Consider the following 23,506-nt stretch of genomic DNA (forward strand, 5'->3'; position numbering starts at 1 on the left):
CGTCAGCCTGTCCGGCGAGTGGACGGTGAGCCCGCGCTTGGCGAGTGGTGGATGCGACTCTGACCCTTGGATGTGGACCTTCATTAGAGAACGAGAGCTGAGCCCGTCAGACCGGCAACACCTAGTCCCTGGACACCGTCTTTTTCTTCATGATCCCTCAGAGTTGCTTCCATCTTGCGGTTCTGTGCATGAAAAGGGTCTCGTGTTGAGATACGACCGGGTGAGGGGATGTGCGGGCGACTAAAAAGCCAATTCGACGGCAGGCCAATCACATCCATGGACCCGGCGATATAGACGAACACATTGTACATACAATACCAGAGAACCTAGAATTACACTAGACGGCCCTATGTGGAGCTGATAGGCCGCATCATGGGCAAACACGATAGTTGTACCTGGTGTCTCGTATCTGAAGGTGAAAACCGGGTGCGTGCAATCACAAGCGCCGTCTTCTTGAACCAATTTGGCTTTATTGATTTGGCGATGATCGGATAACGGGGATAGAGGGACGTCGAGTACATGCAACACAGGCCAAATATGAGCATGGCTTCCTGCGAAATAACTGGGTGGATTGGCCGCGAGGGTCTGGAGCCAAGGTGTGTAGTGGTGGCGTTGGCAGATTGGCGAAGAGCCTTCGAGCGAGGGGGTCTTTTCTGAGAAGGTGTGGGAAAGAGGGAGACGATGGAAGAGTCGAGTGGAGGTCATGGTTGCAGTGAGTGCAATGACAAAGAAAGGAGCCAGGAACCCTCCATGCCAGCAGCGGACTGGAGGCACAGATTAAGCAGGTACGCCATACCTAGGTGTACATTACACACAGACATGCGGGAAGGTAAGAGGTACGCGAGGTCCAACGCTACTTCCGCTGTGGTTTTTGGGTTCCACCAGGCACACTCCCCCCTGTCAATTGCAGTGACATTAGGTTGTGACTAGGTAGTGTACCTTGGTTGCTGTACACTACAAGCCGGTCCAGCACTCAGTCGCAAGTCGGAATAGGGGATCAAGGGATTCGCTGACCCGGTTGTTCGATGTGAGCCAGGAAGAGACGTGCCTTGGGAAATCAAATAAGCGATATTAGCAACGTTGCCCGTCGTGGCCAGTTGAAACAGCCACAGCTAGGTTAACACGCCCTGTTCCCGATCCTGGCTGCATTGAGATCTAGAAGAAGCAAAAGGGCACAGGCACTTTGTCTGCAGTAAAAGGGCCAACCTACCGTGCGTATGAACAAACCATCTTAAGCTTGTCACGCAGACTAACAAGTGATAACAAGACCAAGGAAATCTCGAGTGGTCTGAGGGGAGGGGGGTGTTCCCCAAACAGGAGCCTCCCGCTTGACATCTCACATAGGCCAATTATCCGCTGATTTCCCTGTGGCGGACAGCCTAATATTGTTACTGACGAATACAGTGCAAGACTGCGCGTGCACGCCAGTGTAGCCCCATCCTCATACGATGCAATCCGGGGACATTGCGACATGGAAGCCTTGTGAAACCAGGGAGCCAAAGCCAGAGATATCAAAAACCGAGGGAAAGTGGTTCCTGGGCAATGCGGGTCCTTCGGCGGATCTCTCGAGCTCTCCAAAACAGCGGGTGGATTCGTAGGTACCTGCATAAGAGCTGCGTGACTCCACTTGCGGACATGCTGGGGTGATGCCATTGGTCAGCGGGCACCTGCTCTGATTGCATCTTTGGAGACAGGCCGACAGCAGGACTTTGGATTCTTCAACACGACGTCGTTCAACAACTTCGGGAATAGCAAGTTCGATGAATTGCTGTGCCCGAAATTCTCTCGAGAAGTGTCATGCAATGCGGACTGTACGAGCGTTTTCAGGGCCCGGAGCCTCTTATCTTGACCTGTCCTTTTTCTTCCCTCTGGACCTTCCCCGGTATTTCTCATCTCGCAACAACCAACTCGGATGTCTGGGCATCTCCAGAGCCGAGGCTGACCCCATGAAACCAAGCGACGAGTGAGTCTGGAGATGGATTATCGGCTATCAAGCCAAGGACTACCAAGAAAGTCGAGACTTCTCTGGAAGATTTGGGGTAAACGGGTACCTCTCCAACCTCCAAGAGCCGTTTAGTTAGCATGTTCTATTTTGGTGTCCATCCATGCCGTATGATGTGAAGTTTCGGTGTGTTGTGCTTGACCTTGATGTCTCGGGAAGCTGGTTGGCGACTGAATGATCGTCATCCGACTGAAACAACAAAGGGTTAGGGTTGAATGTGTACCCATCTTTAATGGGCCAAAAGAAAAGTCATCATCTGAGTTCGCGTGCAACCCGCAGGGCCACACACGGCCCATTGGCGCGCTGGAACGCCACACCCGCGTTAAGAGATTTTGAAACCGAACGTCGACGATCAAGTCAACGATTCGAGATCCGCAGGCTCAAAGCTGTCGACAAATCCATTGGGCTGCAAGTATGATGCGCCCATCCAGCCGCCAGCCATATGTATGCTGGCAATGTCTCTCCCGCAAAGAGTCCGGGCAGCACATTGCCCTCAATACCCGTAAAGCCCGAGTCGCATCGTTGTCGTCACTAGCATCGTGGCCGATATCGTCAGCATCGATAGCACCACGGCCGACCCGACAATGGGACCGCACCCTTCGCCTCTTCCACGAAAGGCGACAAGGTCTGTCCACCTCCACGTCACTACTCGGTAGGAAGATACCAGAGATATCCAATGAGGCTCTGGAGGATTTCGCCTTGCCGTTGGAACCGGACTTGCAGTATCTTCAAGACAGTCAACCAAAGACAACAAAAAGATCTGCACAGCTATCCATTCGACAACGGTTGAAGCAGTGGGAAGCTGAGAATCCAGAACCCTTTCACTCTATCCCCTCGGATTTCGCACTTCCGGACCGGCCTATCAACGCATTTACATCAAAGCGATCCGAGCACATGCTCGAGATAGAGAATATTGACAATGACAATGCCACTGCTCAGGTCCATGATCAAGATCTGATCGACACTCAGGTCACCCCTCGGGTCCAAGCCGGTGATCTGGTGGAACTCAAGTCCGAGGACTGGAATATTGGCGTTCTCGCCGTTTGCTTGGGAAGCTTCAATGGCATCGATCATTTCTACGCAGTCACCGGCAAGTGGTTCGCCAGCAGCAACTTCAAATCCGGTTTTATCGTCAAGAACTTCATCACCAACTCTGCTGATCTGCAGCCAGTCATCGGTGCATTGCCTTCGACCGTGGGTGACATGTCCATCTTGGTCGAGCTCCAAAAACTCCGTGCAGGCCCGACCCGCGAGCACGGTGCCGGCTTGATCACCAAAATGCTCGACTTCCAAAACACCTCCCGACAGATCTACCAAAACAACCTTGAACGGTTGAGCAACCCGCATCGGCATCTTCCTGAGGAAGAGCAGTTGATGACGCTGGGTGAGATTGCCGAGTTCCTTCTCCCTCCTAAGCTCAAGCAGTCATCCACCGGTTTCCCCCCAGCCGCTCTATACGCAGTCTACAACAACATCCGCACATTCTTCGATGATTTCTTCCACCCACTCGGCCAGGGGACTGCCGGCCCAAGCTCCATCATCTTTCACGTTGCCGCTAGGTCCGATATCGAGAACGTTGCTCGAGTTGAGAGAATGGTGCGCGACCACTACAGCCCCGAACTCCTGGATCGCAAGTCACGCAGGGAACATGACCGGCTGGAACCGGTCTTGAGGCAGGCTCGATTGGCTATCGACCACAGCCGGAAAATGCGCGAGTGGTCGAGCCACGGAATGCTCGGTCCCACCACCAGAGTCCTACCAGCCTCGACTTACTCCTGGTCTCAGGATGCTTTGACTGTTATCGGGGTTATTCACATGTGGGCAGCCTCGGATGTGTTTCCGCGCAGCTCAAAGTACCAGTGGATTGGTGCGGCCGTCTTGCGTGCCCTCGGGAGATACCAAGATGCCGACGTGCTTGACGCTACAGTGGGCTGGACCTTCCTGCAAGAAATCGGCTGGCTCATGCCCTGGGAAATCCATGCCCGTCATAGCCTGCGTCTTCCAGGCCTTCAGGTCAACCGGGCGGGCGGTTTACTCCCGAGTCCTGAGGAGCAACAGCCAGCTGAGCTTGCCGAAGACGTACTTGCCCCCCTCCGCCAGGATTTCTCCACCTCAACTGTGTACTGTATCGACGCTCCGAATGCCAAAGAGATCGATGATGGTGTCTCGCTGGAGAAAACAGACAAAGAGGGCGAGTACTGGATCCATGTACACATTGCCGACCCGACGTCAAGAATTAGACCGGACAGCTCGCTAGCCAAGCGGGCAGCTCTCATGACCCAAACCAGTTATCTCCCAGGGCATGTGGACAAGATGATTTCAGATGAAGCAGTTGTCGCCGAGTTCTCCTTGGCTCCTGGTCGGCCTTCTCTTACCTTTAGTGCAAGGCTCAACGAGGAGGGCACCCTTCTTGACCATAAGGTCACCCCAGGAAGGATAGGAGATGTCGTCTATATCACCCCACAGGATGTGGCGACTGCGGTTGGGCCCGTGGATGCAGGCATTCCCAAGGTATCGACTCCCGATGTCGTTCTGGAAGTTGGCACCCCTCCGTCTGCCGAGGACGAGGCGCCGACAAGGAAGATGACCAAACCGGATGAGTTGTCAGAACAGAATGTCAAGGACCTCGAGATCCTCTCGAGGCTCGCCGCTGCCATTCACAAGGTTCGCATCCAAAAGGGAAGCGTGCCGATTTTCCTCCCTTCGCCCAGCGCTGATTTCTCGCTGGTGAATGCTCGGATCGAGCACACGCCAAGCGGCTTCCTCGCGTGCACAAACGACCCCTACATATCCGTCAAATACTCCGTCAGCGGCGGCCTCCACCCCATCGTGGACGATCTCATGGGTACAGCCAACCAGATTGCCGCCCTGTGGTGCTACGAGCGTGGCATCCCCATCCCCTTCCGGACCAACCTTCTCGCCGCCCAGAACGAGGAAGCCCTCCGCGCCTACACCCAGGACGTCATCTACCCGCAGCTGATAGCCGGCAAGCAGCCTTCGCTCGAGGAGATGCGCACGCTTCGCAACCTGCTGGGCGGCCACGACATTGCCGCCACGCCCACCTTCATCTATACTATGGGCGTAGACATCTACACCAAAGCCACCTCCCCGCTCCGCCGCTACTCGGACCTACTCGTCCACTGGCAGATCCAGGCCGCTCTGCTCGAGGAGCACAAGCGTCGTGCACAGGGTAGCCAGTCACTCGTCATCCGCAAATTTGACAAGTACCACCTCAAGCCACCCATGGACGACAAGCAAGCCGCCCGCCTAGGTCTCCCCTTCACCGCCTCCCACCTCGAAAACAAGGTATTCCCACACCTGCGAGTGCGCGAGCGCCACGCCAAGACGCTGGCCAACATCGACGGTCGCAACGAGCTGATTCTGCAAGCACTCGTGCGCGCGTGGCGATTCGGCGAGGGTAAGGAGGGTCAGGTGCCCGAGAAGTTTACGTACACAGTTGTCAACGTGCAGAACACGTGCGTGCGTGGCCGGATCAATTATTTTGATCTGTGGGCTGAGATTGATCTGGATAATCTCGCTGGGTTTAGCTTACTCAACAATATGAGGGTGGGAGATGTGTTGACTGTCAAGTTGGCGGATGTGAATGTGCACATGAGGAAGATTGTGGTGAAGCCGGTGGAGTTTGTGCAGCGCGGACCGGAGAGGGGGAGGTTGTTTTCTGAGGAGCAGGAGGGGGAAGGTGAGGTGGAGAATGGAGGAGAGTATATTGATGTTGAGCATGAGGTGTTGCAGCCGGAGGAGAGGTGAAGAAACCTCACTCGGCTCTGTAAACATGGTGCTAGGGACTCCAAACAAAACTGTAACAATACTACTAGAGATGGCGTCTGGTTGAGTCAATTACTTGCTTGATGTACTATCTATTCCTTGTAGGCCGTATAACGCTCGTTATATCGATCTTTACGGCACCAATTAGATGTATGCTTATACAATCCTAGCACATAATCCCACAATGCACCACACAACACGCGGGTATCAGATAGGTACAAATAGGCTTGTTTTCTCGTATCTCGTTCTTTTCTGCCTGTCTTCCTGCTTGCCTTCATTCCTGCGCTCCATTACCTGACAATACGCCTCTTTCTTTCTCTTCAAACTGTAAGGTCGCCCGTGATAAGCCTGTCATCTCTCCTCGGCATACCTCGATGATAGAGGGAAAATAGAAAGAGGGAAAAAAAAAAACAAAGCCAGAATGGTGAAGCAAAATGGGGGTATCGTTCAAGCAAAAACGCCCCAAGCAACAAACTTTTGTTGCCTCAGAAAAAGGGAAAAAAAAACCAGGAGCAAAATGAAGATAAAAGAAAGTTGGTAGCATATAACAGTATGACACCTGTCATACCTGATACTTGTCGGGCCAACCGCTCCTAGTTAAGGAGATCATTGATACCGAGCCTCCCCTTGCTTTGCGCCCGCTCAGAATGAGCGCGTCCATGTCTTTCCTGCTCGTCAGTCTCGCTCTGTGTCTCCGGGGGGGTGTCAACGTCGGCATCGTAATCTTGGTAATGAATGCTATGGCTCACCAAAGCTTGTTGCTGTTGATGCTGTTGTTGTTGTTGTTGTTGCTGCTGCTGCTGCAGCTGCTGCAGCATTCCGAACGCCGGCGCTAGTTCATCAACGTCATGTTCATCATCACCACCATTGTCGTTCTCAGCCTGCGGCATCTCCTGGTTCCCAAGCTCATTCTCCAGCTCCTCCACGTCCATTGGCTCCAGATCTACCTCCATCTCCTCTGCCGCGACTGCCGCGTCAAGTAGGTCTTCAACATTGCCGCTGGCGCCGCCTTCCTCCCCAGCAGGGGCACTGGCGCTCTGGCGCTGACTCCGTCCCCTCGGCCTCAAGATCTCATCCCTCTTATCCACAAACCACTTAACACTCTCCGCACTCGGATTAACGGGGTTTCTCGCTCTAAACACCTGGGCAACATCCCAAAGCGTCTGTAGCGCCTCCTCATCCCCCTTTTGCTCCCGGAGTCGCAGAATCTTGTCGTTATCAACCCAGGCAGCCTTCATCTTAACGAACAGCCGCCGATCGTTGTGGTAGCGCTGGATTTCCTCGGGCGTCATGTCGTTTGTCGGGTGGTATTTGGGCGTGGTGCGCAGCGAGGGGACGGCCTGGCCAAAGACGTCTGCTGCTGTCGAGTGATATTCATTGGTCTTGTGCGTGGAGGGGTAGTTTTGGAAAGAATAGCTTTCGTAGCCCAGGGGCGGGGTTGGGACCGCAGGGCCGCCATAGGGGGTTTTCATGCGCAAGATCGAGTTGAGACTGTGCTGGTGGAAGGCGTCGAAACCGGCGCGTTGGGGGATGTTGTTGTTGAGGGACTGAGGAGCAGGAGGGGCGGAACTGGCGCAGGGTGAGGGTTCTTGCCAGGTGTCGGGAATGGGGCGAAAGGTCATGAGGGAGGGAAATTCTTTCAGCTTCGAGTCGAAGATGCTTCGGTAAAGAACCATGATCAGGTTCTGTTTGCGCTGTTGCTCGCGGGAGATGGGGGATTTCGCTGGTCGTGAATCGGATCGGAAGTCCTCCCCAGCGAAATGGACAGCGGATGAACTGCCGGCCTGATTCTGGTTGCTCATACGGTCCAGGGCCCTCGCCATTGCGCCGCGAACGGGTCGACCAGACGCGGCAGTGAGCTCAGTCGGCAGATGTTCGAAATCCCTGAGTAGAGACATGTTGCTCAGAGGCGAAGGTTTGACGGGAGCGTTGCTGGAGGTTTGGCTCTGCGGGACATGACGATGATGCTGCTGCTGCTGCGGTCCAGTGAAGTGTAGGTGACGGGAAACGCGACTGACTTCACTTGTAACGTGATTGGGAGAGGTTTGTAGTTCGTCGACACATTGGTTTTGTTGTATTTTGCGATTGGATTCACTTTGCTGACACTGAGCAAGTTCCTCTTGTTGCTCAACGCGGCGAGGTTGTCGTGGGGTGCGACTGGTCTGGCTAATGCGATCGTAGGCAACTGTCGCTGATCTGCGCGGGTTGGGGCGATAACTAGCCGCAGTGTAAGCTGCGTCAAGTTCGAAATCAAACCGTGATTCAGAACACTGGGAGTCGGTAGCCAATGGCTCTTCTTGACTGGCTCTGTGAGGTAGCGACTTCTGCCTTTTAGAATGGGGCGTGTAGTCCTCGTCTTCATCTTCATCCGCTTGACGGCGTGGCATTGTAGCACTTGTGGGGGCTGGGAAGCATTCGGGAGGAAACAGGGTGCGCAAAGAGGGCAGTTGCGGTTGGTGTTGGATAGAGGGTGAAGAGGAGACTGAGACTGAAGAGGTCGTGTCCGCATTGCTGGGCTGGGCGCGAGCGGTAGCGCGTGGTCTTTTAATCGTACGCTTCGGTGCCGGTTCCGTTGTACTCCAGTCCGTTTCGGCAATGTCAACGAAATGCCTGCCGTCCCCCTCCAGCATCTTTGCAAAGACACACAGTTTGCAGACATAAAAAGGGCAAACTTTGCAGCGGAGGAGGAAGTCTGGTGCCCTCCGATTGCATGTGTCGCACATCTGGATTTTCCCAAAGCGCTTCTCCCACCCCTGATGGGAAGGTTTTCTTTTTGAACCACTGTTTGCTGTGATTTCGGCGGCTTTTCTTTTGGTGCCAGCACACCCAATTCTGGTGTATTGGCCGCTCTTTGAGTCCATGGGGATATGACAAGAACTCCGGGTGAGGTATAGTGACTGTCGGTGGTGGTAGTGGTGAAGAAGGCCAAAGTAAATCGAGAAAGCAAGTAGATTATGGTCGACAAAATAGGGGTTACAGAGAACAAGAGGGAAGGAATGACGGTAGACTGGGGGGCTATCAACGTTATTATACCATGGGTAGCAAGAATCTATCTCCATGGTCGTCATGGAAGGTGAATGGGTGCTGTGTGCCCACGGGCGTAGGGGAGGAAAGACTCAGGTTGGGATGAGTTAGAAGGTGAAGAGAAAAGGTTTGGACTCCCGGTTTCTCGTTTGGTTAGCTATAGCTCTTGTGCATTTTTGGATGGATGTGCAGAGCACTCGCTCTTCACGTCCCAGAACAACTGTGTATGGTATGGTGATTTGAACCTGAACCTGGTATTCTAGAGATGCAATCCGGTGTGCTAGTGCGCTTCTCAGAGCCTTTGCCCACTTCAAACAGATAGCATGCCTCCCTGAAGGTGCATCATTCTTGTCCTCCACGGTGATTCTAGTCTATATTCCCTCAAAGCCAACCCTGACCGTAACTCATTGCAGTTGTACTACCCCTTGGCTACTCACCTCCTTGAACCATATGACAGCAAAACAGGAGAAGGTCAGAAATAGATGGTAGGTGGTAGGCTCTTACTGGCTCTCCTGTTCCTGGGTATAGAATTCTGGTATCAATATCCGGGATGAAGCTGGTTCAAGGTTTAGGGACTGTTACACTGTGGCACATGAGTACTTCAATGGCTCAGGTTTCTTTTTTTTCCTTTGAGAAGATAGATTGCGGTTTGATGAGAGATAGAAGGAGTGTCTTGTTGGCTTGGCGAGTCACTTGACTGTTGGCGTGTCCTTACAAGCATAAAGAGTTCCGGTTTCCGCTGAGTGAGACGAAAGGGATGGAACAGAAGGTTGAGATCGTGAAGAGAGCTGACGGTTTCCTGTCACTCACGCCAGTTTTACAAACTGCCACCAGTTAGCCTGGCCATAGATTAGGTCTCCAATTTCCGATAAGCGCCGAAGGGATGAGAGTAGACGATGTTTGTCGGCCGACGGGCCAGATGCTCGTTAGTCGTCGTGAACGGGGTGCTTTCGGAACCGGTGCCAAGACTGAGGCTCCGAAATGTCGAATGGCCAAGGCCCGTTGCTGTTTTGTGTTTCATGCCATCTGAGACCACGCCTTGGCACAAATAACCAGAGTCACTACCCGAGCGAGCTACTATCATCTCAAAGGTTTGAGGACGCATCAGAGGGACTCCCATCAACTGGACATTGAGGTATTCACAGTGTCGGCGCACATCACGATGTGGTACCTGACTGATTGACCTGCCATCCATCGTCTGGATGGATAAACCCTGTAAGCCAATCCCAAACAATTCCGGCCCTTCATCTCACCCCCAGTGTGTTTTCGTTGGTCAATCAATCTTACGCGTGTGCATCGCGTTTGGCTGGCGTTGGACGCCTTTCCACTTTCCAGCGTCATCCGCCTCAGTGACACAATCGGCCATGTGTCTTTGCCCGTTCAGCTCCCTTCGCACCCGGTCCCTTTCCGGCCGCCAGTTTCTGTATTCTCGCCGGCCGAAATTAAATCGCTCCCTTGGCAGCCTGACGCAGCGCTTCCGCTCGCTGTAGACCAACCGTCCTGATCAACACCAATCGCCGATTCGATGGTTGGACACGACTGACAAGAACAACCTCAACGTCACAGCTTGCTTGGCTGAGCAATAGCTGGGAACTCGTTGTAGATTAGGTTAATTAAGCTCCCTTGTGACCTGAGGGTCTGGTCATCTCATTCTCGTGGTCCCCTTGAGACGCCCGCTTGGTTCATGAATAGTTCTGGTGCTTTGGAAGGCGGTTCATGAAAAGAACAACCGAAGCTGTAACAGCCCAAATAAGTATCAGCTCGGATCTGCCAGTGAACTCCAAGTCGACGAAAGAATGGTTGCATCGGTGCCTCTTCGGTTCGTCGAGGCACTCGGAAGTGGAAGCCTCAAGGCACCCCAAATACATATGTACACTACACGTGTAGTGAGGTGACACTGAAAAGCATCAGGTGGAGCACATGCGTACCTACCTAAGCTTCGCGCTTTTCATTGGTAGATCTGTGTTAGAGCATGGCGCCCCCTTGCTCGCCCCATCATGTGGCCCGCTCACGAACCACTTTTCTGACTGTAGGCTAACGGCCATGTCCCCTGTGAACCCTGGACGACACTCTGGGAGTCTTATTAGGCGCATTATTCCTCATCAGGACCTCGTCACTTTCTTCTGACTTTTACACGACAACAACCACCTGGAACACGTCTATTCAGCCTATCGCGTAGCTTCCAGTTCTCAGCCTTAACTTCCACTTGATCGGCTACTGAATCAAACTTCCTGCACGTCATCGTCCTGGAAGCCTCCTCTTGTTAGCTATCAACACACCCCTTTGCGCGCGCCGCTCATCGTCGCTTGTTGCAAGCGGAAACCACCTCGAAAACTCAATCCCAAAACAAGGAATACGAGCGCGCGCTTGTCTACCATACTCTTCCTCTTCGTCTTTGGGGTTGGAGTTTTCCAAGACGCCTACACTACACTATACATCTCGCGACCTCCTTGGAGACTGTGACCTGCGCTTCAGATCATCTAATCAAGATGCTGCTACCTTCAGCCTTTGGTTGTGACTTGTCGCAACTTCCACAAACACGACCTCAGCAACCTCTTTTCGTCTCACCTCCTGCCAGTCCTAAACAAGCGCCTGCTTCAGCTGATTTGAATAACCTCTTTACCACGTCTCGGTCTTTGCAGTTTCTCATGACCTCCTCCGATCCCTTCCTCGAGCACAGCAGCATGAGCCCGGCGATCGCAACGCAGCCTATTACTCCCCAAACGATATCCCATGGGCAACTACTCACCCCGCCCATGTCCCACGCGATGCCTCCGGTGAAGCTACGTCTGCGCGCAAGAAAAACCTCCGAGTCATACGGATCTAGGAATGCCGATCAGCCTTCCCAGCGCAAGCGCATCATCAAGCGGCCACCTCCGTTAAAGGGGCTCAATAGGCGCCACCGCGCATTTGACGACAAACGTGGACGAGAAGAAAGCAATGAACAAGATTCAGATCAATACCAAGATCACGACAGGAACCAGCGCAACAATCAGCTGCAACAAGCTCAACAGCAGCCGCAGCGGCAAACGCAACAACAACAACAACAACGAGTGACGACGCCTTCTGTACCACCCCAGTTGCTCCCACCATTTGGCAGCCGACCACAAACCCCCCCACGGTCGCGTATAGCTCCAGAAATCATCCCTCTTGGGCTCGACCATTCGGACTATCACGCGCTCCACGCCGACAATGCGAACGAGAGCCAACAAGCTACCGCGCCAGGAACCGACGTAATCGTAGAAGATGGAGAGCCGTGGAGCTCCGAGGAGGATAGTATTCTTATTGAGCTAGTGCTGGACAAGCTCAAGCTTACAAAATCCGATTGGCAAGATTGCGCGCGCAGCATGGGCAAAGACCGCAAGAGCGTGGGAACGCGATGGAAAAGCTTGATGGTCAGTGGAGACGTGGGCCTCAAATCTAACAGCAGTCGACGGAGTGGGATTCACGGAACCTGGCGTTGAGATTCCCCATGTCCTCTTTGCAACTTTCTACTTTGTCATATTCCTTGCCACCACTAATTTCTGCCGTGGGGCCTGATATATCCACGTTGCTATTTTTACTTACTGCTATACTCGTCGGCGTGGGAACCCAGGGATTTTAGGGAAATGAGGACAGGCTGCAGTAAGAGTTTTCATCATCAGGACCATCTACACATGCATTCTTGGGCGTTGGAGGTTACCCTTTTGTTGCCATTTATAACTTTGCTTTTGGGGGAAGAGACTGGTCAGCTTTCATGGATGGGGCGTACAAATCTGACACCAGACAGATCAGCCACACGGACAAAAGATTTGCTTACTCCTGATTAGAGCTACTAGGACATATCATGGCTGGGAGACGTTTCTTCTACGTTTTTGTCCAACAACAACGCGCAATCCACGTTGCTTTTTCACTCAGACGACTGTCACTTCATCTACTGTGCCGCTCCTTGATGTTTACGTCCATGTTTTACCAACCCGTTGTTCCGAATCCAGATCCAGCTCGTCGTGGCTACTCAGCGGTTGTTGGTTCTTTGCTGTGTATCTTGGTGAGACGTCAAGACACACTCCAACCCCCTACATATGTCCTAGTAGACTTGCTGCAAATATTCGAGCGCGCTTTTAGGAACCCGCTTCTGGATCGTAGGCAAGGGATGAAGTTGGCGGTGCAGTACCCGGCTGAGGCCGAATCCCCAACCACCCACACAACGCACACACAAGCCCGATGATCTCAAGCAAGTCTCGATTTCTTTTTGCTTTTTACATTTATCAACGATCAGCGACTAGTTTATACTAGTCGGGTGGCTCCCATGACTGTGGTTCGTTAAATTTTATGGCTAAATGAAGGGAGCCTTTTTCTTTCCCTACCCCTGGTGACTAGGGTATTATATGAGGTTACTAGATCTAGACCTCAGCCAACCGCGGGAGAGAAGCATGAGAAATATCATGACTTGACATGCAAACACGGCAAGTTCCTTGACGATGGTGAATAGGACCCTTGTTGGTGATGGTGATGGTGACCCAAGTTGCCAAAGGGGAGTCAAAAGAAGAAGACTAATACTGGCCGCCGTTGGGAGTGTCCGAAGGGAAGATCCATTGTGCGGTCAAGACTGAAATACATAGCACCAACCGACCGCTCAACAGGCTAAGGATACAGGGTTCCCTGATAAACTAAACAATTCTCCATCCACCCTTGTCATGATGGGTAAATGCATGGGAAAGGTGATGTGATGTGAAACACAATAGTAACAACAACAGTCCAGGGAGCGACCACCGGGAACCGGGGACAGCCAGTTTAGAAAAAGAAAAAAAGAAGTGAGGAAGAAAATGAAAGACAACATCAAGTGAGCATACCCCCTTGCCTGTCCCCTCCCTTGTCCTCCTTCCATGTCTCGCGCTTATCGGCAACATCTCCCGCTTACCTGCTCTCTTCTTCCCTTCACCCACAGGCCCGTCCTACGGTGAGACCCCTCTTTCTTTTCCTTTTTTTTTTCTTTTTTTTTTTTCTTGTTTTTCGGGTTCAACAGTGTTTCAAATCCCAGGTTTCATTTTTCACCTGTCCCCTGGGTTCTTGGTAAGACATAAAGGAATGTCCTGAACACATATGTGTGTCTCGCCATGTACACTATCTATATTTGATGGGATGCTAGATGGTAACTGCTCGCCTGAATAATTTGTTGCATTATCACTCCTCTCGGCAAGTTTACCTTTTTTTTTCTTCTTGTTTTTCTTGGCACACCATGGAGATTTTCCCGTACCATGTAGTAGCTGCCGTGGTAACTAGGGCATTGTTTCCTATGATCGATATTATGCAACCTACAAAGGATGCAACAGACACTAGATCTTGAATAGTGACCTTCATTGAGCCGGTCCCTAAATTAGTTACCTAGTCTGTAGAAAGATACCTAAGCATTCCTCGGCCACGTCAAGGTTAAACAGCCAACCAAAGCCGGGCCAGAATAATGGTGCAAGCAGATGATACTTCAAGAGACTTTGACGTGATGCGGTAATCAGCTTCCAATTCTATCACCTCAACGCCGAGGATGGTGGGTGCCTTATCAGATGGTCCTCAATTAACATGTGTCTCCCAACTCGCATTGCCAACAACATCAAACATTCAGTGCTTCCACCCCAGAACCCCAACCTAGACACAGAGAAACGAGGCCACTTCATTCTGAACATCCCTAACCACTCCTTCAACTCAATGGGAATTAAAAAAAAAAAAAAAAGCTAAGTCGTCGAGATAGGCTTGTAAAACCAACGACAACGCCCCAGCTGCAGAGCTACGAAAACCGCCATGCACGTTTTCATCAACGGGAAGTACACTACACCATAAGACCACAGGGCCTGCTGTGATAGAGGGTCAGATAGCGGACCTCGCATGCCCGCTGGTGCTTGTTGCCTGGGCCTGGGCCAGGACCAGTCTGGGAAAGGCGCGGGCTGGGCAGGTATCATGTCGTCCAATGTCCAAGAAGGGCATGCCGAGCATAAAGAAGATCAAGGAGGAGGGGCGTGTCGGCTTAGGTGTCTGATTGTTGATGACTCGGTCAGTGAGAAAGGAGTTGAAGGCAAGCTGTTCGCGGCGGCGATGGTGTTCGTGACGGAGGCTGGGTTTTTGAAGTGTAGATTAACGACGTCGGGGGGAGCTGGAGGCGGCGAGAAGGTTGGTTGAGCATAGAACTAAGGGGTTTGTGGTGGTAGTGGTGGTGGTGGAGGAGGAGGAGGAGGAGGAGGAGGAGGAGGGGGAGGAGAAGAGCGAGGAGTATGTGGGGGAGGATGATGGAAGGAAACAGATTTTGAGAGGGGTGAAGTATGCTCGGCGGAGGGATGTGGTAGTGCTCCCCGGAGGGGAAGCGGGCAGACACCGGAACAGAAGTGATTGTTGGTTGAAATTGATGTCTTTTTGGTTTCCCTCGTGGTAAGCAAGTTATGTGCTTTCATATCATTGTGATATCTGTAGTGCCGACGAGAAGGTCCAAGAGGCTGGCACATGAGATGCCCCAGAAATCTCAAGATCCGAATGAGGCTCTCCCACAGGGATATGATATGCGCTTGTTCTTCTGCTCCATGTGGGTGGCTAACCCAACGCAACTCGTCATACCCAGCAGACCTTCCCCAACACCCATCTCAACGCCCACCAAGCTCCCCATATCGCAACCATGCCCGCGAGCACAAGACTTGCAACCACAGTACGCCGCATCTGAAAGGCGTCATCAGCTTCCATGGCCATGAGTTTTCGCTGCTTGCTGTGATAATAGCCGTCGATATCCTCGACTGGTTTACCGTTCTCGTCCACGGCAGTGTAGTGATATGGGCGATACTTGTAAACTATGCGATGAAGCCATGGAGGCAGCCTGCTAGGCTGTCTTTCGGCGTGATAGTGAGAGCGATGCATAGAGTACTTCAGATCGACAATGGCAAGAGATATAATGAAGGATACGAAGATGATCGGAGTCATGACCACCTTGGAGGTTTGTGTTAGTGAATCTGATTTAGGCTGTGCATGGGGTCACTCGTCACTCACCTTGTATAACGCGGACTGGCGCCTGGTGTCGGGCTTTGCATCGCCTCGATTGCCACTGACGGGCACGGGGGGGTTGGACATAATGTATGGGATACCGGGTGCAGGATTGAAAAATTGTTATATGCGGGTTGTTGGGGTTGATATTTTTGAAGCTCGATGATGCAGGTTGAAAGCAGGTTCAAGACATGAAAATGCAAGAACCCGCACTTAGCAATGGTTGAGACCTAATTCTAACTGAAGCTAGCGTGTCGTATGTGGAGTTGATGCTGAGTTTTTGCAGGTGAACTGGATGGTGGGAAATGCCCGCCGAGCTTCGCAAAGTTGATGCTGACGTTACATGTTGGTTGTTATGGTGTAAATACCTTATACTGCACAATTTGCTAGCGAATCAGTCCGGATCTTGTTGCTTTCACATGACCCCAAACTGCTGCCTATCAACAAGCATTCAGGTCTACGAATGCCCACTACCTGTTGACGCATACATGACATCGATCACCGCAAGCAGGTCTATACGTGTCTATGCAATTGCAAACAATGAACCAGGACTGAAGAAGCAATCGGATGGGAGACTGGTGCAATTCATGCTTGGCGCGGCCCGGTCTGATCGGCCTGAACCGAGAGATCGCGGCGCCCCCGGATGCCGGATCATCGGGAGGGGAACGGATGAGCGTTAAACGTTGGGAGTGGGCCGAATCAACGTCACAGGTGCCAATCTCCAAATGCCGTCATCAGGTTGATTTCACTCATCTCTCATTTGTAGCTGACGAAAACAACGCTGCTTCCCTGTTTTCACTTGCTTGCTGCCTGTGCATTTAGGGGAGGGCAATGCACTCAATCTCAACATCGACACCCTTGGGAAGCTGGTAAACAGCAACGCAGCTGCGAGCAGGCTTGTGGGTGAACCACTTGGAGTACTCCTCGTTCATGGCCTGAAGAGCGTTTAGTAGATTGCGAGGTCAAGACGAGGCTCAGACTAAGTAAAGACTCACAGCAAAGTTGCTCATGTCAGTAAGGAAGGCATTGACCTTGACGACCTTCTCGATGGACGAGCCAGCGGCCTCAAGGACAGCCTTGAGGTTCTTGATGCAGGCGGCAGTCTTCTCCTGGATGGTACCCTCGACGAGGTTGCCCTCAGAGTCGCAGGGGATCTGGCCAGAGCAGTAGATGGCAGCGGGGGTCTTGATGGCGTGAGAGTAGGGACCGGCAGCTAGATACAGTTCAAGACAGGTTAGTCATCACCGAACTGGTGAGTCTTGATACATCCCAGAGCACGTACGAGGAGCGGCGTCCTTGGAGAAGACAGGAGTGGCAGACATGGTGACTGTGCGGTAGAGGGTCGGAATGGGACTGGTTGTTATGAAGATGGCGGCGGAAGAGATGGATGGTGAAAAGATCACTCTGGAAGCACGTTTGGCAGCAATGGCAAACATCAGGTCAATTGAGATAGAAAAACCATTTGTGGGTCACCAGCTGCTATGTGCTAGGTAATCGTCTCCAAACTGCATGACCATTGACACTGTGGATGCAGAGTCCAGTTCCCAAGTTACCGATAAAATATCGTTACACAATGGACTTCATCGCCTCCGTTCTTCGGACTCTTCCTCTATTCTGGAAGGGTTCGTGGGGCATCAACCCCGCATTCCGTCGCCGGTTAGCAGAGGCCTTGTACCTGGTACCTGGGCCGGGCCGTAAGGTTCGGGGACCTTTTGCGCCGAGATGAGCCAAGTTGCCAACGGCCACTTTCTCGGTCATTGCTTCCGCTGAAGAGGAAGGGCGGGAGCTTGGACCATCGTCCAATACCCGGGGAACAGCCTCGAGAGGCGGGGATCGAGGTGTACATACCTCATTATCTCAGGGACTCGGACCAGGGCGCTGCACGCTGGTAACTTATCGTTGTACTGGCTACTGTAAGGTGAATCTTGTTAGAGGTAGTGTACATAATGGGCGCAAGCCAGATAAATATACAGTAGGCCACGGAGGTCGAACTATCCACATGAAATTTCAATCCAATACACCCGGTCAGGGTTGCCCTGCCAAAGAGAAGACGTCTGAGCCTCTGCACCGGCACAATACAAAGCGGGTGTCCCCTACTGCGTACACCAAAACAGCCGTAATGGACCCCTGGGCCTCGTGTGGGCCCGCCGCTGCCAGCCTCTAGGTACCTCTGTAGGTACCTCTACAAATTGAGATTGAATGTCGCGTAGGTTGTCACGCTCGCTCCTGGCTGCTGGGAACTTGAAAAGCTGCCACTTTACCTTAGTTGTATCTCCTTGCGTGCGTACGTACCTCAACCTGCCCGCTGCACCTCACGCTCCCGCAACCCTGCTCATCTACCCTCGAGCCTTGCCTTCTGCCTTGCGCCCCTGTCCGCCTGTCAAGAAGACGATTCAGCTGTCCGTTTCATTGGATCCCGTAGGGCCACCTTGTTCTTTGCAAATGCAACTTCCACCTCCCACCTTCTCTCGCGTACGCCCGTGGTTCAAGACGTCTGTTGCCGTCGGTGTGGCCGAAGCCTTCTTTTTTATTCCCGTCACCAGTATTGTGCAAACACTCTATTACAAGGCAACGGGCAAGTTCGATCCCTCGCGTCTAACCGCCCAAGAGTACGGGAGACTTGCTCTTCACGGTACGTCATGAGGCTCCAGTCCATCCATCTCCGTCACCATCGATGCTGGCCCTGTCTCCTAACAACATCAATCAATCTTTGAATAGGCCACGTCTGAGTCCATAACCACTTCGACCGGCCGCCATGGCCTCCACAACAGCAACCCCCGAGGCCACTCTACGCCAGAGGAACGTGCCAGCCTCGAGTAAGAAAGCCAAGAATGGCGTTTCCTCTGATGTCGAAACCGACAAGGTTCCGGATGCCGTCGCTCCAGCTAAATCTGGCTCCGAACTCGAATATAAACTTGCTCTTGTCCTCATCACCGGCTTGGCGTTCCTTACCAGATTCTGGGGCATCAGCCATCCCGATGAGGTCGTGTTCGACGAAGTCCATTTTGGAAAGGTACTTTGATGACCCGGGTGCACCGTATATCCACTGGCCATGGCTGACATGAGCCGTCACACAGTTCGCGTCCTATTATCTCGAGAGAACATACTTTTTTGATGTGCACCCTCCCTTTGGCAAGCTTCTCTTTGCCTTCATGGGCTGGTTGGTCGGCTATGATGGCCACTTCCACTTCGAGAACATTGGCGATTCCTACATCCGCAACAAGGTCCCTTATGTCGCCTTTCGCTCTCTTCCCGCCATTCTCGGTGCTCTCACCGTCTCGGTTGTCTATATGATCATGTGGGAGTCGGGTTATAGCCTTCCAGCTTGTCTGATTGCCGCCGGTCTTGTCCTCCTCGACAACGCTCACATTGGCCAGACTCGCCTGATTCTCCTCGATGCCACCCTGGTCTTTGCTATGGCGTGCAGCTTGCTCTGCTATATCAAGTTCCACAAGCTGAGGCACGAGCCCTTCTCCAGGAAGTGGTGGAAATGGCTGATCCTGACTGGCTTCGCCCTTTCTTGCGATATCTCCACCAAGTATGTCGGCCTCTTCGCCTTCATCACGATTGGTTCTGCCGTATGCATCGACTTGTGGGATCTTTTGGACATCAAGCGTCCCGGTGGCGCTCTGACTCTGCCCCAGTTTGGCAAGCACTTTGCGGCTAGGGCTTTTGGTCTGATCATCATGCCCTTCATCTTTTACCTCTTCTGGTTCCAAGTTCACTTCTCGATCCTCACTCGCTCTGGACCTGGCGATGACTTTATGACCCCCGAGTTCCAGGAGACCCTCAGTGACAACATCATGCTCGCCAACGCCGTCACCATTGATTACTATGACACCATCAGCATCAGGCACAAGGAGACCAAGGCCTACCTTCACAGCCACCCGGACAAGTACCCGCTGAGATATGACGATGGCCGTGTGTCGAGCCAGGGTCAACAGGTGACTGGCTACCCTTTCAACGATACCAACAACTACTGGCAGATCCTTCCCCCTGGCCCTGACGATCAGAAGCTCGGTCATCCCATCAAGAACCATGATCTCGTGAGGCTTCGCCACATTGTTACGGATACCATCCTGCTCTCTCACGATGTTGCTTCTCCTTACTATCCTACCAATCAAGAATTCACCACCGTCTCCATTGGAGATGCCTATGGCGACCGCGCGGCTGATACTCTTTTTGAAATTCGTATCGAGCATGGAAAGGCCAACCAGGAATTCAAAAGTATTTCCAGCCACTTCAAGCTGATCCACAACCCGAGCAAGGTTGCCATGTGGACTCACTCGAAGCCACTCCCAGAATGGGGTCACAAGCAACAGGAGATCAACGGCAACAAGCAACTGGCACAGAGCTCCAACGTCTGGCTTGTTGAGGACATTGTGTCTCTGCCCGCGGATCACGCGCGCCGTGAGAAGGCTGAGAAGAAGGTCAAGACTCTTCCGTTCCTGCGCAAGTGGTTCGAGCTGCAGCGGTCGATGTTCTGGCACAACAACCAGCTCACCAGTAGCCATCCCTATGCCTCTCTGCCGTACCAGTGGCCTTTCCTATTGCGTGGCGTGAGCTTCTGGACGCAGAACGATACTCGCCAGCAGATCTACTTCCTTGGTAATCCCATCGGATGGTGGCTCGCTAGCAGTGTCTTGGCTATCTATGCCGGAATTGTCCTGGCAGATCAGTTCTCGCTCCGCCGTGGGCTCGACGCCATGGATCGTCGTAAGTACCCTTGCACTTCTCGTTGTTATGATGACTGTGATTTGAAACATGAGGCTAATCTGGACATACTAGGTACCCGATCCCGCTTGTACAACTCTACTGGTTTCTTCTTCCTCGCCTGGGCAACTCACTACTTCCCCTTCTTCGTCATGGGCCGTCAGCTCTTCTTGCATCATTATCTACCGGCTCACCTTGCCTCGGCACTTGTTACTGGCTCGGTGGTGGAGTTCCTCTTCAGCACCGACTCAGCGGAGCCTGAGTACCAGCCCAGCAAGTCGGGTAAGAAGGTCGCTCCTACCACCAAGCGCCGCTTGAGTGCCCGCGAGCGTCTTGCTGGCCAGAGCATGGCTGGCGCCTGGATCGCGACTGCTGTCATCATGGTCCTTGTCGCCTTTGGCTGGTACTTCTTCTTGCCCTTGACCTACGGATATCCTGGGTTGACCGCTCCCGAGGTTAACCGGAGGAAGTGGCTGGGCTACGACCTTCACTTCGCCAAGTAGAGTAGACCCATTGTCACTTGACAAAACCATACAGATGTATGTGCACAGGAGACTGTGAGTGTACAGTAGAGTTGTGTTTGAGTGTGTAATAGTGCGAAAATGGGGGAAGTGGTAAGGTGGCGTGTAGGCGTTTCCAGCTCAATCTGAGCACATCAATGTGCGGACTAATATTGGCATGCGAGCAAGATTTAGAGCTGGAACTGATCTCAAAGTCTTGTTACCTTCCTATGTCTGATACGGATTTAGAGCTATTCTCACCATAGATCAAAATCAAATCCGATTACTGCAAGATCCTGATTTAGTATATGCCTTGCTGTTTGCCGCAACATCTTGAGCTTAGGCACAATGTCACTTTAACAATCACATGTTCTAAATGTAAAAAAGTGGTTGTATTGTATCATCAATGTTAAATTATTCCAACCAGCTGTTCGTAACGAAGTCTATCACAGGAACTCTCGAGGTGTCGGGGCACCAAAGCCCAGCAACTTCCAGAGCTTATCGTATGATATCACTCTATACCATCTACCACCACCCACCACCCAACTGTTGCAAAAATAACAACTCGACAATCTGTCTATTTCAAGCGAGTTAGCTTGAGATGGTCTTGAACAGAACAAATCGACATGGTCACCAAATATTTGTGATGTGTGTGTATATTTCAGAAACCCAGTTTATAAGCACCACCAACCTCACCAGCCACACTACCCCCCATCCTCCAGATACCCGCCAGCATATGACGATGCAGGCGTTTTCCCCGAAGAGAAGTGGCTTTCTGGGACAAGCTTTTTAGATAGCGGGCCAGCCAAGGGGTCCCCACCCTGTTGAGGAAGGAATAACCCGAGGAGGTTCATACGGCTCTTCCTATTACAAATATGGAGGGTTGCAGCGCGAGCTGCGAAAATCATCATGATATACGGAGGGGGGGTTGGATGAATATGATGAGGACCTGGAAAGGGAGGACAGGGAGGAAAAGTAGAAACGTACCACTTGAAATGTTTGCTGAGGGGAGAGCCGGCTCGTGACGGGTTGGTTTGGGTACCTGTAGGAGGACAGGATGAGGAAGCAAGCAGAGGAAGATGAGAAGAGGGAGGAAAAGGCAGATTCAATAACGACCGCGCCCGCTAAGCTGAGCGAGCTCTCGCGAGCAGGCCAAGCCAACGAGCGGCAAGCAAGTACCGATTTCGACCCTTAATCGTTCATCATCTGTGCTTCCTCACACGCTCCATCAGACCCAATCCGATCCGTCCGACCGACCGACTTCCCCGACTGTGATGGTACCAGTCCGTGATGGACAGACCACCCACAACCCCCCAACCGAAACTCCTTCAAGGCGCGCCGTGAGGCGTCATGCAGAATTTCTCATAGCATTGTGTCGATTGAACAAGTGGTCGATTAAGCCATCGGTCGTCCACGGTCGTTGCGTAGTGCGAGATAAGATCGCGGCGCTGTTGTGAAGAAGGACTTGTTCGGATCGCCCGCAGCCAAAGAAAAGAAGAAGATAAAAAAAATTGAAACGGGCGAGGTCGGGAGGAAAAGTTTGTAAGAGGTGCAAAAAAGTGGCTCATGCTCTAAGCTAGGAAAGAGACCCCACCACAAGTTGCAAGGACTGGAGCTTCGTGCACGGATCATAACGATCGAACGTAGCAACGCTTTTGGTAGGGACGATCCCCTGCCGCTCCGTCAGCCGCTATTAGTACATACAGTAATGTCCCCAGTTAATGCAACTAATGCCGGAAGCCGGATTTCTTAGCAAAAGGGGGGTTTCAGCGAAGGAGGGGAGTTAGCATCAGCAGGAGAGATGACTGTGCTGTAGGGTTCTACTGGTGGTGAAGCACGGGTAAGGTAACGGCGACAACGACCGTCGAGTCCGGCCGGGAGAATCGGGCGTGCAGGGGCAATGCTGGCTGTAAATCATTGGTATTATGGTAGTTCAGGTCAGGAACTTGAGTACGGAGAGGAAGCAGAAATGAACAATGTCAGCAAGGGAAAGCACATGGAGTTGACACAGGTCGAGAAAAAGGCAACGCATTTGTCATCAATGGCTATGGAAGAGACTATGAATTTTCAAGTGCAGTTCACGGTCGAATACCACCCATGTAGTGTTTCTAGCATGCAACACGGTTCGATTCAATCAGTGAAAGTGTGTGAAGTGGGAAGGAGGAACTGAGTTTGCCTAAAAGAAATACTATAACACCATAACAGACAAACACACCTCTACCCTTCCTTCGCAGTTTCGTTTTTGCATCTGCCACTCTCAAATCCCACTTGATCAACCGTAGGCTCGCATTCATTACATCATAATATAACACAGAAGGACACAGGTCCTTAAATCGCTAAAACCCATTCAAACTCGCTGATAAAATCATACCCCATCCCGCCTCCAGTAATCCACTGAGTAGAATTGACTGTCATATTCTCTTTTACATCTTGGTTTTGGTATCAGCAGTGCACCCAAGGTTCCAACCTGTACTCTGTGGATAGG

General features: G+C 52.2%; 6 protein-coding genes across 6 annotated transcripts; 3 read left to right on the plus strand and 3 right to left on the minus strand.

The window, feature by feature from the left end:
* Window positions 1-1,448: 1,448 nt before the first annotated feature.
* NEUTE1DRAFT_54700 (uncharacterized protein) lies at window positions 1,449-5,936 on the plus strand (the record flags this gene model as incomplete). The annotated part of the gene is made up of 4 exons (XM_009858128.1): window positions 1,449-1,548; window positions 1,828-1,963; window positions 2,659-5,766; window positions 5,894-5,936. The coding sequence occupies 4 exons, from the start codon at window positions 1,449-1,451 to the stop codon at window positions 5,934-5,936; spliced, it is 3,387 nt and encodes a 1,128-aa protein (XP_009856430.1).
* A 445-nt stretch (window positions 5,937-6,381) lies between these two features.
* NEUTE1DRAFT_105766 (uncharacterized protein) lies at window positions 6,382-8,649 on the minus strand (the record flags this gene model as incomplete). The annotated part of the gene is made up of 2 exons (XM_009858129.1): window positions 6,382-8,398; window positions 8,615-8,649. The coding sequence occupies 2 exons, from the start codon at window positions 8,647-8,649 to the stop codon at window positions 6,382-6,384; spliced, it is 2,052 nt and encodes a 683-aa protein (XP_009856431.1).
* Window positions 8,650-11,496: 2,847 nt separating this feature from the next.
* Window positions 11,497-12,276, plus strand: NEUTE1DRAFT_91498 (uncharacterized protein; the record flags this gene model as incomplete). Its single annotated transcript, XM_009858130.1, has 1 exon — window positions 11,497-12,276. One exon carries the CDS (start codon window positions 11,497-11,499, stop codon window positions 12,274-12,276), a length of 780 nt encoding a protein of 259 aa, XP_009856432.1.
* A 3,109-nt stretch (window positions 12,277-15,385) lies between these two features.
* Window positions 15,386-15,895, minus strand: NEUTE1DRAFT_114712 (uncharacterized protein; the record flags this gene model as incomplete). Its single annotated transcript, XM_009858131.1, has 2 exons — window positions 15,386-15,754; window positions 15,815-15,895. 2 exons carry the CDS (start codon window positions 15,893-15,895, stop codon window positions 15,386-15,388), a joined length of 450 nt encoding a protein of 149 aa, XP_009856433.1.
* A 640-nt stretch (window positions 15,896-16,535) lies between these two features.
* NEUTE1DRAFT_96856 (protein HMF1) lies at window positions 16,536-17,246 on the minus strand (the record flags this gene model as incomplete). Its single annotated transcript, XM_009858132.1, has 3 exons — window positions 16,536-16,743; window positions 16,804-17,021; window positions 17,091-17,246. 3 exons carry the CDS (start codon window positions 17,128-17,130, stop codon window positions 16,627-16,629), a joined length of 375 nt encoding a protein of 124 aa, XP_009856434.1.
* A 1,317-nt stretch (window positions 17,247-18,563) lies between these two features.
* NEUTE1DRAFT_105770 (uncharacterized protein) lies at window positions 18,564-21,024 on the plus strand (the record flags this gene model as incomplete). Its single annotated transcript, XM_009858133.1, has 3 exons — window positions 18,564-18,821; window positions 18,886-20,524; window positions 20,597-21,024. 3 exons carry the CDS (start codon window positions 18,564-18,566, stop codon window positions 21,022-21,024), a joined length of 2,325 nt encoding a protein of 774 aa, XP_009856435.1.
* Window positions 21,025-23,506: the final 2,482 nt, after the last annotated feature.

Source organism: Neurospora tetrasperma (genome assembly GCF_000213175.1).
Source record: "Neurospora tetrasperma FGSC 2508 unplaced genomic scaffold NEUTE1scaffold_81, whole genome shotgun sequence".
NCBI lineage: Eukaryota > Fungi > Ascomycota > Sordariomycetes > Sordariales > Sordariaceae > Neurospora > Neurospora tetrasperma.